The sequence below is a fragment of the Leucopleurus acutus genome (assembly GCF_964270905.1).
Source record: "Leucopleurus acutus genome assembly, chromosome: 1".
Taxonomy (NCBI): domain Eukaryota; kingdom Metazoa; phylum Chordata; class Mammalia; order Artiodactyla; family Delphinidae; genus Leucopleurus; species Leucopleurus acutus.
The window spans coordinates 195,764,485-195,776,427 of NC_139142.1; the positions used below are offsets into that span (position 1 = coordinate 195,764,485).

General features: G+C 50.8%; 1 protein-coding gene across 5 annotated transcripts in view; it reads right to left on the bottom strand.

Annotated features, from left to right (window-relative positions):
• Positions 1 to 11,943, bottom strand: part of FRMD4A (FERM domain containing 4A) — a gene marked incomplete at both ends in the record, with an annotated part of 616,891 nt that overhangs the window by 46,425 nt on the left and 558,523 nt on the right. For all 5 annotated transcript variants that reach the window (XM_082854721.1, XM_082854724.1, XM_082854723.1 and 2 more), the window contains 2 exons: positions 943 to 1,084; positions 7,882 to 8,020. In XM_082854721.1, coding sequence (XP_082710847.1) covers positions 943 to 1,084; positions 7,882 to 8,020 — 281 coding nt within the window. The remainder of the gene's footprint in view (positions 1 to 942; positions 1,085 to 7,881; positions 8,021 to 11,943) is intronic.

Consider the following 11,943-nt stretch of genomic DNA (forward strand, 5'->3'; position numbering starts at 1 on the left):
TGGTGGCTCCATTTAAGAAAAAGAATGCAAAATGTATTACGTTCACAGGTTTTATAAAACGCCTGGCCCGTGCACACATGACCTGGGTCCTCCCAGGACCTTAGAAAGGCCTGTCCATCTTCACCCTCGTCCTTCAGGTCTGAAGGTTTTCCCTGGCTGTGACTGGACTCCACCAGCCCAGAAGCTAACTAGGCAGCTTTCGGCTTTCCCCCCTCCTGTCTTTTTCCTTTATTTTATTTTGTTACCGTCTGCAGTCACCACGTGTACAGAGCTGACCCGAGAAGATGAGGTAGGGCAAAGACTTCCTGTTTTACTCTCTGGCTCAGAGGCAAGGAAATGTGTACTGGCTCCAAGAATAATCAGGCCTTGACCACGTGGCCTGGGGAGTGAACTGCGTTATACTTTTCTAACATTTCCAAACAATTTTTGCCTCCCTCTTGCTCCCTGCCCAACTCAAAACTGCCCCCCTTCCTGTCACTCCAGCCAATGGCATCCCTCCTCCTGAAGTCCAGCCCCATCTCAAACCTCGGGGCATTTCTGCCCCTCCCAACACCTCAAGACAAATGACTGGCCCAGGCCCCCCGCAGAAACAGACGGCAACCAGATCCCCTGAGCCTCCCTTTCAAAGCGCACTCTGCGACAGGTCTCTCCTTTCCAAACGATCAAGGGTGTTCTGTACTTTGGAAAGCCTCGAGAAGCCCCCCTGGGAACAGAATGTAGGTCACTCAGCAAGCACCACGACCTGACCTTCAGCCCCTCCTCGCAGAACTCTCCTTGAGTGGCACACGGGCAGCCCGCGCCCGCCGTGCGTCCTCGGAGCCGGCATTCCTGCCGCTCAGCCACCAGCACTGGGAAGGCTCTGGAGGCCGCTCGAAGGCACTTAGGTGGCCTTCCCACACCTGCCCCCTCGGAGCGCCCCAGCCCCCGGGGGCCGCCACCCACCTGAGGACAGCAGGCTGCCGCTGCTGCCGCTGATGATCTTGCCCTTGCTGCCCATGCTGGCCAGCTTCGACGTCTTCAGCGTCCCCGTCTCCGTCAGGTCGATGGCGATCTCGCTCAGGCTGCGGGCGGCATGGATCTTCGACTAGAAGGACCACCGGGTTGGGCAGGTTAGACGGGGGCCGCTCCCCTCCGGACAGTGATCGCTCGCCCGCCCGCCTGTCTTTCCGAGATCTAGCAAACGGCCTCACGGCCAGCGAACTGCCTCATTTTTCTGTCTGTGTCCCCAGGGCCCATCGCTCATCCCCTGAAGCTTCCCAGGTGGGAGCAGATAAGGCTCCAGAGGTGACACGGCGAGGAATTTTCGAAGCCTGTTATCCCACAGGCTGTATGTACAGGGCTTACAAGTGTGGACTTCCGAGTCAGCTAGGCCTCGGTGGAGTCCTGATTTGGGGAAGGACTTAACCTCACGAAGCCTCATGACTCGCAAGCATAACACAGGGAAAGCACCACCTACCGCTCAAGGTTTTGTTAGGTTTGTTAGGGTCAAAAGAAGTAAGGCAAGCGAAGGCATCCCTCCACCCCCAGTTCCCTCCCCTCCCCCTGCCTCCTACATAGCTCTCAATGAATAGTAGCAATTTTACTTGCTACTGGGATTTTGTGCTTAAAAGGAGGAAAAAAATAACTTTCAGCTTTGTGAATGATTTAAAGGATGTCTGAAGCAAATTTATGAAGTTCCAGTAAATTCTAAGGTGGTTTAAACTCTTAAATGATTAGCCACGGAGCCATGAAAACTTAGAGGGTTGAGAAGCGATCACACTGTCAGCCTGCAAGCGTGGCGTGTAAGGGCGCCTGCAAGCGTGGCGTGTAAGGGCTTCTGCAACAAATGCTCATCTGGACGCTCGGTGCCCACCAAGGGGGCACCTGACACGGTGCTTTGCTTCTATTTTGGTACCTGAACATAGGAGCCGAAGTTTTCAGATTACAGTTAAAAGTCCACTCCATCTATGCTACAAATTAACTGGCCCACTTTGTCGAACAGTAACAGCAAGTTAGAGCAATTAGAAAAGGACTCTGCATTCATGATAACGTTCCTAAAATCAACTGTTTGCAGTGAAGCTTTCTGCTCTAGTTCCCACCTTGGGAGGTAGAGGTGGGTTTGCGTGTGCCCCGCACGTGTTGGACGTTTTTTTTTTTTTTCCGTTTTCAAGAAATCAATTTGTGACAATGCTTCAGGAAGTGGCTTCCGCTGCACTGCGGACTTTTGGAAAACAACTATAAATCCTAGTATAACCTGTACGTGTGCTGATTTTTTTTTTTTTTTTTTTGCGGTACGCGGGCCTCTCACTGTTGTGACCTCTCCCGTTGCGGAGCGCAGGCTCAGCGGCCATGGCTCACGGGCCCAGCCGCTCTGCGGTATGTGGGATCCTCCCGGACCGGGGCACGAACCCGTGTCCCCTGCATCGGCAGGGGGACTCTCAACCACTGCGCCACCAGGGAAGCCCCATGTGCTGATCTTTCTGTGGCCACTGGTGATTAGGCAGGGGTGCACGCATGGAGCCAGCGGAGGGTCCCAACTTAGGTTTGGATGCGTGTTCACTGGTGTGAGACTAGGTCTGTCCGCCACACAGGAGAAGCCACGGAGGACGGGCAGACCAGTGCCCGGCTGCCTCTTATTCACATCCTGAGCCCAGGTGCCCGCAGCGGTCCAGCAGGGTCTGTCTGAACCCAGAGGCCTTGCCCTTCCTCTGGCCTCCGTGTTGATGCCAGAATTGGTGAAAGACCATGACTTCTGACCACCAAGTACTTTCCTCACGTGAATGAGATGAGAGTCTGAGGGGCAGAGGAAATGCTGGGACTTTCTGCTTGTTTTGTTCACCGGGTCTGACCCATTTTCGTCCTCACCCTCTTCTATCTCACTGGTCCTTCCTTGACTGATGTCTCCTCTCTGACCTCAACTTCTGTCCCTGCATTCAGAACTAGGCTGCCTTCCTGGGGTGAGGGCTTCCTTGCTCATAACACAATCCCAGCTGCCAGCGCCTCGCAGGGTTTCTGGCTTGTAGCAGAAAGCAGGAGCGCCTCTGCTTCACTTCGACACAGCGTATCAGTTGCATCCACCTGGCTGAGTTTTTTTTTTGTTGTTGTTGTTGTTTTTGTTTTTTTTTTTCTGTGCACGGGCCTCTCACTGCTGTGGCCTCTCCCAATGCGGAGCACAGGCTCCGGACGCACAGGCTCAGCGGCCATGGCTCACGGGCCCAGCCGCTCCGCGGCATGTGGGATCTTCCCGGACCGGGGCACGAACCCATGTCCCCTGCATCGGCAGGCGGACTCTCAAGCACTGCGCCACCAGGGAAGCCCCACCTGGCTGAGTTTTATCCTCTGAGCAAAGCACAACCCATCGCTTCCTCTCTTTCAACACTGTTCTTCTACCAAGGCCCAGGCTCTACCAACAGAAGCCCACGCTTGCAGTTCTGCAAGAATAACTCACGAAGACACAGACCACTGCAGCCTGGTGAAGGACCTGGGCTCTGAAATCAGAAAGACCTGGACTGAAATCTTGGCGCTTCCCAGTGAATCACAGTTTGATCTTGATTTTCAACCTCTCTGATACTGAGATCCCTGTTTGTCAAATGGAGCTGTTAAAACCCACACCACGGAGGTGTGGTATCAGGATGAAATCAGATGCTAGACATCAAGGCCAGTGACACTGGAATAGGAATAGGATATAAATCAGGGCCTGGCAGGAATTTGCTAGGTAAGGTTCAATAAATGACTCAACGGGAGATTTGGGGGGATCTCATTAATCTCAAGGAAGACCTGTCCCCACCCCACCTCCAGCCCCGCCACACCAAGCTCGGAGGCAGGAAACAAAACACAGAAAAAGGACAACAGACACACTTCCCAAGGGAGACTAGATTCTTAGAAGCTTTAGGAAATTACTGGCTTCTCTCTAGAATGGAAATATCACAGTGACTGAACAGACCAGGTGGGGAGAGAGCACTAAGAGATGAATTGATGGCGAGATTCTCTCCCTATAAAGTCAAGTCTTTGTGCCCAAGCAAAAGAGCCTCCAAAGTTTTGGAGGTTTTGCTCTGAGGGTCTTGCTGTACTAAGTATTATCATGGGTATTCTGTAAGCAAGGTTTAATTGGCCCTGACATGCTTTCACTTGGCTTTTGATCTAGATGGAATGAAGAATAGCAAACTGGATCAGGAAAAAAAAAAAGATTAAGAAGAAGGAAAGATGTTTGGACTGGGGGCCAACTCAAGTTCTCAATCTGAATTCAGAGGAACAGTAACTCAACAATTTAAGCTCTCAAGTATTTTCCTCCGAACTCTGCAAGATATTCCTTGGCTCTGGGGTACATACGTTGGCAGGATCTAGCTGACAACATTTCTGATCTTTGGGGTCAGCGGATATAATTTACCAAATGTGACTGATGCCAGCACAGCCTCTCATTCTGAATGAGCTGCCAGAAAGGGACCAATACCGCCTCTTTCTGCTCTGTCTTTGGTGATGGAGGGTGGGCGGGCAGGCGGGCGTGTGTGTGTGAGAGAGAGCGAGAGAGAGACAGAGACAGAGAGAGACAAAGAGAGACAGAGAGACAGAGAGACAGAGAGAGAGGTTTTCTAAGTGATTTACACTAGGACCCTGAAAGAGGAAAATGACCAAGTGCCAGGGGAAGAGCACTAGGCTTCTCAGCTACCCACCCCCGCTGGCTCCAACCACTAGATTGCACTTGTTTCTGGGGTTCATGAGCACCCCTCGGGAGGCCTGGGCTTTGCTGAAGCACTTCAGAGAAAGGAATGGTTGACACGGCCTGATACAGTAGAGTGTGAAGCAATGGCCAATATGCCAGCCAACACGGGCTGTTCAGAAATATTTGGAAACACTCCATTCCAGGCCTGCCAGCCATCACTCACCCTGAACCATCCTGCCCACTGGAGATGGGTCACATCACTGTTGTCTGAAGAACATTCCAGAAATGAAAGGTGTTGTAACACTACTCCTAAGGTGAATTTTATCATCTCTGATTTAATTGGGGGGAACTTCTAGAGAATTTAAACTTTACACACAGGTGTCGGCCAGGGAACGGTATGTTGCCTTAGTAATGATAATAGTGAGAGATAGCACACATCTCCTAAAGCAACTTCACCAACACTGTGTCACTGGATTGATCAGTGATTCTGGTCAGGAATTTCCTTTGCTGTGCTCTAACTGTGCAAAGCAAGCAGGAGCGAGGAAAGACTTGCCCGGGGTCACAGAACCAGAAGGCAGAGTCCTTGGACCTCCCCGTGGGGGAACCCGTTCCTCACCAGTCACCGCAGGCTGAGCAACTGATTCCAATAAGAAATACATGGGCGGGCTTCCCTGGTGGCGCAGTGGTTGGGAATCTGCCTGCTAATGCAGGGGACACGGGTTCGAGCCCCGGTCTGGGAGGATCCCACATGCTGCGGAGCAACTAGGCCCGTGAGCCACAACTACTGAGCCTGTGCGTCCGGAGCCTGTGCTCCGCAACAAGAGAGGCCGCGACAGTCAGAGGCCCGTGCACCACGAAGAGTGGCCCCCGCTTGCCACAACTAGAGAAAGCCCTCGCACAGAAACGAAGACCCAACACAGCAAAAATAAATTACTAAACTCCTACCCCCAACATCTTCTTTAAAAAAAAAAAAGAAAAGAAATACATGGGCTCCGGGCACTGTGAGTATCCAGAGCTTATCTGGGGCAAATTCTCCTGCTCCCGGGGGTAGGTGCATGTCCTTCAGTCCCCCAGGGGTGGCTGAGCTGAAAGCTCCCTATTGCTGCGAGCATTTGGTCTGGTCTCTTGAGAGATACTTCTTGTTAATAAGTGATCTATGATAGTTACTTTTTGAGGTTTCCTTGTTACATCCATGGGTTGACCTGTAAGCCTGCTGAATAAGGCTTCTCCAGCTGCACAGGAAGACCATCTTTGAGAACAGGGTTGCGGAGCCCTAAGGATGGGCCTCCTGCCTCACCCCATAGATCCTCTAATGTGAAAAGCCAGCAGAGGGAGGAAGAGTTCTAACAGCTAATATACCACCCTTAGGCTGAGATAGGCTTTTTCTCTTCCCCATTCAAAATCAGTGTGTGTAGTGTCTGCCCGCAAGAGGAATTGGCAGTGGGGTTCAGGTGGGCTGTCAGACTCTCTACCCCTCGTCACGCACTGCCAAACAATACAGAGGACAGAATCAATGGTCTCAGGTTTTGACCTCCAACTCCTGCCACTGGAGGGCAAAACACTGACACCCACCCACTGTCTCAATCTAAAGCATGAGTCAAAAGGTTCTGGCCTCGTTTCTTTGGATCAAATCGGGCCTCAGGTTCCTGTGCCAATGCCCACCATCACCAGGAGTGATGTAGAGTACTCTCATTATTCCTGGCAACAAAAATATTCCACCCTGTGCCCATCCACCCCCCGAAAATGACCGAACAGGGGGGAGGAAGAAGACTTAGGAGAAGAGAAAATGTGTTATGAAGGAGAACGTGACTCCTACATGGGAAAGGCTGTGATTGAAACTGAATCATGACTTGAGGGATTGTTTGCTTCCTGTCCTATTTTCTTACTATCTTTCTCTTACCTCCCGTTCAATCCCAACTCTCTCCTCCCAATCCTCCCCCCAAGCCAGGGAAGGAGCAACTCCACTCAGAAGGAATACAAGGCAAAACAGGAAGCCACAGGATCCAAAAGGGCACCAATCCAATAAGTCTTGGGCCCAGTAAGCCCAGGGTCCTGCCACTTCCTCCTCTCTCTAGGACGCACGGGATGGGATAAAACCTCCCCCAGGTGGTGGTACTGACTAGACCGGGGGCCAAGGTCGATCTCCCTCTGAAGTTCTGTATTCCACTCCCCACCTGTCCCAAGCCAGCAGGAGCCTGAGAAAGATGCAGAGCCCATCTTGATACGGCTCTTCACCTGAGGGGTAATGAATGGGCGTGGCTTGTGCGGGGAAGGCAAGGGAAGCACGGCAGACAAGGCTGGAGGAACAGGGGGCAGAGGGTTGATACGAGCTGTGTGTGAACCAAGGAGACGTCATTTTCGCCACCACCACCACGCCCCGTGTGTGTGTCTGAACTGGGGCTGCGTCAAACCTCCCTTGGAGGATGACTGTTTACTATGGCCTGAGGCTCCAGGTCTACCTTAGGGAAACAGACTTGTTGCCTTTTTTTTTAAATTATAATGTTTCCGGTTTTGCAATTTTAAGAAATGGAGTTGGCAGTTGGAAAAGTCTGGAGGGTTTTCACAGCAATTATCTTCAACCAGTAGGTGGTGTCTATTAGTTGCAAATGGTTCCTTTTTTTTTTTTCCTCAAAAGGAAAACAGGGTTTCCCTAGTGGCGCAGTGGTTGAGAGTCCGCCTGCCGATGTAGGGGACGCGGGTTCGTGCCCCGGTCCGGGAGGATCCCACATGCCGCGGAGCAGCTGGGCCCGTGAGCCATGGCCGCTGAGCCTGCGCGTCTGGAGCCTGTGCTCCGCAACGGGAGAGGCCACAGCAGTGAGAGGCCTGCATACCACAAAAAAACAAAAAAAAAAACCCCAAAAAACCCAGTATGCCACTTTCTACACACCCAGAAGGACTGCTTACTTCCAGGAGAGATTCCTGAGGTTCAAAAGCATGGGGGAATTCCTCAAGAGGGCCCTACTTGGCTGCAGCAAATGGTCTGAGTGGCTCTGACCGTGGTTGACCAAGTTGCCGAGGACACGTTGTTCTCTTCAAGAGCTGATCTCAGGAGCTGCCTCCTATAGTCCTAAAAGGCCAGTCTCACCTGTGCACATCTCAGAGCAAGGGAGGCAGGGCCTCTCCAGCCATCCAACTCCTAATCCCCCAGCTACGAGATCCAGACAAGGGCCCTCGTCTGCTCACAGCTCAGTGAAAGGTCTGGTCTTGTCATAGGCCCTCCCAGTCCCAGGAAAGGGACTTACCTTACTCTGCTTTCTGTCCAGATAGAACTGGTGTTGGCTAATGGCCATAGCCCAAATGGACTTGATCAGTGCCGGACACGCGTACCACGTGTGCACTGCGATGCCGCTGTGTCCAAACGTCCTCCTTGTCACTGAAGCCCTGGGAGAGCAAGAATCAGAAGGGTCAAACACGTTTACAACGAGGGCCTAGGATCCTCAGTCAACAGCTTTTACCGAGAACCCACTGGGTCCTAAGAGCTCCGGCATAAAGGTGACAGATGAGCACGCGTGCACGCACACACGAAACTGGCTGGCAAAGGCCATCTTTTCATTTTATTCTCTAAATAAACGTTGATTCTATCTAAGGTACAGAACGTGATGATCTGACGTACTGATACACATACACAGTGAAGTGATCACGGCAGTCAAACTAAAGAACATTTCCTCTCCTCACATAGGTACCATCGTGTGTGCGTGTGTGTGTGTGTGTGTGTGTGTGTGATGCAAGCACCTGAAATCCACTCTTAGCCGATTTCCAGTATATAATACAGTGTTATTCACTACAGTCACCAGGCTGTACATTACATCTCTAGGCTTATTCATCCTATATAACTACCACTTTGTATACCCTTCGACCAGCATCTCTCTCCATTTCCCCTACTTCCGCGTCCCTGGGAACGACTGTTCTACTCTCTGCCTCTGTGACTCTTTTAGACTCCACCTATAAGTAAGATCATGCAGTTCTTGTCTTTCTGTGTCTGCTTTATCTCACTTCATAATACCCTCCAGGTCCATCCATGTCGTTGTAAATGGCAGGATGTTTTTTTTTTTTAAGGTTGAATGATATTCTGTTGTGAATATACACCACAATTTCTTTATCTGTTCATCCATCAGTGGACACTTAGGTTGTTTCCATATCTTGGCTACCGTGAATTCATGCTAATCTTTTAATTTACTGGCTCCTTAGGGTTCAGAATTTGGCCAAGCCTCTGCCTTGTCTGGAATAAGACAGGTCATTCTAGGTCACGGGATGGTCTTTTCTGATCTTCAGCTCCTGGCACTGGGCCAAGACAAACTTCAGAGACAGGAAGAGCCTTTGACAATGTCCTTTATTAACCAGGCAAAGCAGCCTACGGTGAAGGACGAGTAAATTCTCTTCTAATTGCCACAGCATCTAAGGTAATCAGAACTGCTTACATTACTCGCACGCAATCTTCCTCGCAAGCTGGTTATCAATTTCAAATATATTCAGAGGGCGGGTGGGGTATAAAGAATCAGGAGAGGAGAGGCATAAAGAAATGAGCCCGGCCAATGCTGACCCACTACCCACGTCCACATACACGTCTGTAGGAGATGTGGAGGACGTATGCACAGAGCAGAGAGGCAGTCACACTTTAAACCGAAGGTGGGAAAGAATGGTCCCAACATAATTCATCACATTAATGGAATCAAGGGGAAAAAGAGTTACATGATTATGTTCTCAGTGAAGTATACTTTATAGGATGGGTACATGATTTTGCAAGTGAAATCTGAGAATGTGTTGCCATACATGTGTGTGCATGTGTGTGCGTGTGCAGGGCAAGGCGATGGGACAGTGGGGTGAGGTTGGGGGTATCTTATGTGCACATCAGAAGAACAATGTGTGTTCAAGATTGAGCTATCTCATTTGGATGAACCTTGGGGTAGTCAGGACTTGTGAATAATCATATTATTTTCATGGCAAGTTTCCCCTGGAAGGAGATTAGAAGCTGCTCCGATCACCTTCTCCCGGGGGCTCAAGATTTAACAGTAGGTGTTCTCCAGACCCACTTCTAAGGAGGAATTCAAATCTGGTGGTTAGTTAATACTACTGATTCTAAGCAGAATATTATTCTTCCCTTTGGTTATAACTAAAGTTAAGAGAAAATGCCAGCTCACAAAGGAACACACAATTGAAAATAATGGAAAAGGAGCCGGCAAGAGAGTAAGGAGGAAACCCCCATGGTCTCTGCACGTGTAAAAAGAAACTCATCTGAATACTCACTCTGGCCTCCATGGCAATGGCTGATCCTGGGAGTAAACTCATGTTTTTTTTCTCCCAGAAAAGGTGAATTGGAAAGGAAAAGTAACTTGAAATGTATTTCAGAGGCGGTAGTGAGAGCAGTGCCAGGCTAGGTGTATTTTTCATGTAAGGCGGGGGAGGGAAGAGGCTGGCTGGTCTGGGAGTTCCCAGGAGCACTTAAATCAGATGGTCTCAGAGTGTTTCTCCTGCCCGATTATGAATTTCTCTCTTCTCTACACTGTTTGCTTCAGGCTCTTCCCACCCCACCGACTCCTTCTGCTTCGCCAAGCCCAGAGAACCGCAGAAACAACGCTGGCATCCATTAGGACACCGGTCCAGGAGAGCAAATCTGGAAGCATCTTCTGGGACAGCCGAGCCATGCCCTGTCCTCGCAGTGTCCCAGGACGTCCATCTTCAGGACACGATTCTGCACCACACTTGCCATCCTGTAACTTTGCTCCTGGCTTCCTTCCTGGTTTGGGGGAGGGGATGACCCCTGAACCATCCCAACACAGTACCGTTGATTAGATGACTCTTCTGTGTTCAAATAAACAAGGCAACAGCAGCAGGACGACATGTTTAACTGGAGCAGGGCCAGGAGGCCGTAGAGGAGTGCTTACTGCAGCGCCAGGCGGGGTTCCAACCCCCCAGGAGACATGGGCTTGGCCACTAAACTAAGTAGCTAACCTGGAACAATCCCCTCTGCCTGCCCTGTTGAGCATTTGGAAAAGGTGCCTTTAAAGGCATTGTCAACCTGGGTCTCCACCGCTGCCATCAAGGAAGCCACGTCTCTGGCCTCTCCTCGTCTCCCCTCTCCTCTCCCTGCGTGTCTCTAGGCTGACAGAGGACTGCTTTCCGAGGGGACGTGCTCAGACTGCCTCTGGCGCCTGCACTTCTCTCTTAGGCCCACCTGCCCGACATCTTTATCCCCCTGAGGGCCCACCTTGAGCTTTACATCCTTAGCTAAGATTTCTCCTTCTCAAGAAGCCTCCCCAGACCAGCACTTACAGGCTGTGCTATCTGGTGCTTGGTACCCGCGGTCTGTGTATAGCATGGCGGTAAGTCACATAAGCTCTGGAGCCAGACTCCCTGGGCTCATATCCTGTCTTTACCCCTCAACTAGCTTTTTGTAACCTGCAGCCGGTTACTCTGCTTCTTCTGTGCCTGTTTCCCAAGTAGAACAGGAATACTAGTACCTATTTTCCGGGGTTATAGCGAGGACCCAATGAGATAACTGCCCAAGTGTTTAGAACAGTGACTGTGCATAGTAAACAATAAACATCAAGTTCCTTCTTCTGTCGCTCCAATCGTGCTATAAGATCTTTCAGGGCTTCCTTCTATACCGCAGGACACGTAACTGTGCCTGGACATAGGAGCTACTCAGCAAATGTGAGACTGACCACTTTCATTTAATAGGCTAAAAGCCCACATGATAGTAACATGAGGTTTGGACTCCTTCCAATATCCCTGGGTCTTGGGAAAGGGAAGGGAATTTAGAATTACATCACGAATAGGACAATAGACCCCGACACAGAAAGAACACGACGAGTACACACACACACACACACACACACACGCCGCCCACTCACTCAAGGATGCGTCCAAGGTACCTCTGCATTAGCAGAATTCCCAACAGAGCACAGGCCCGGAGAGTCTGTCTCTAGTCCTACGCTCAGCCTCTTAGACCATCCAATCTCCAGTCTTTGTCAATCATCTGCTTTCTGCATCTGACCCATTGTGGCAACCTTCATTCTGGGACATTACTTCCAGCATCTCTTGCCCCCCCGCCTGGCCTGAATCAATGCATTCCTGCTCTGCAGAGACGGGGTCTCTGGATCCTGAGCCCCTTCATCACAGGACCCTGAAAAACGCTGCACAGGCTGTTATACTGCCAACGCTCTCTATCATCACCTGACAACGAGACACGAGTCTCTAAGACGTTCTCCGCCTGCCTGTTGCACGGTAACCATGGGGTGTCGGGGGGAGTTCTCACCCTACACGGGAGTTCTGTTTCAAGCAGATTACGTGGCCAGGCAAACGGC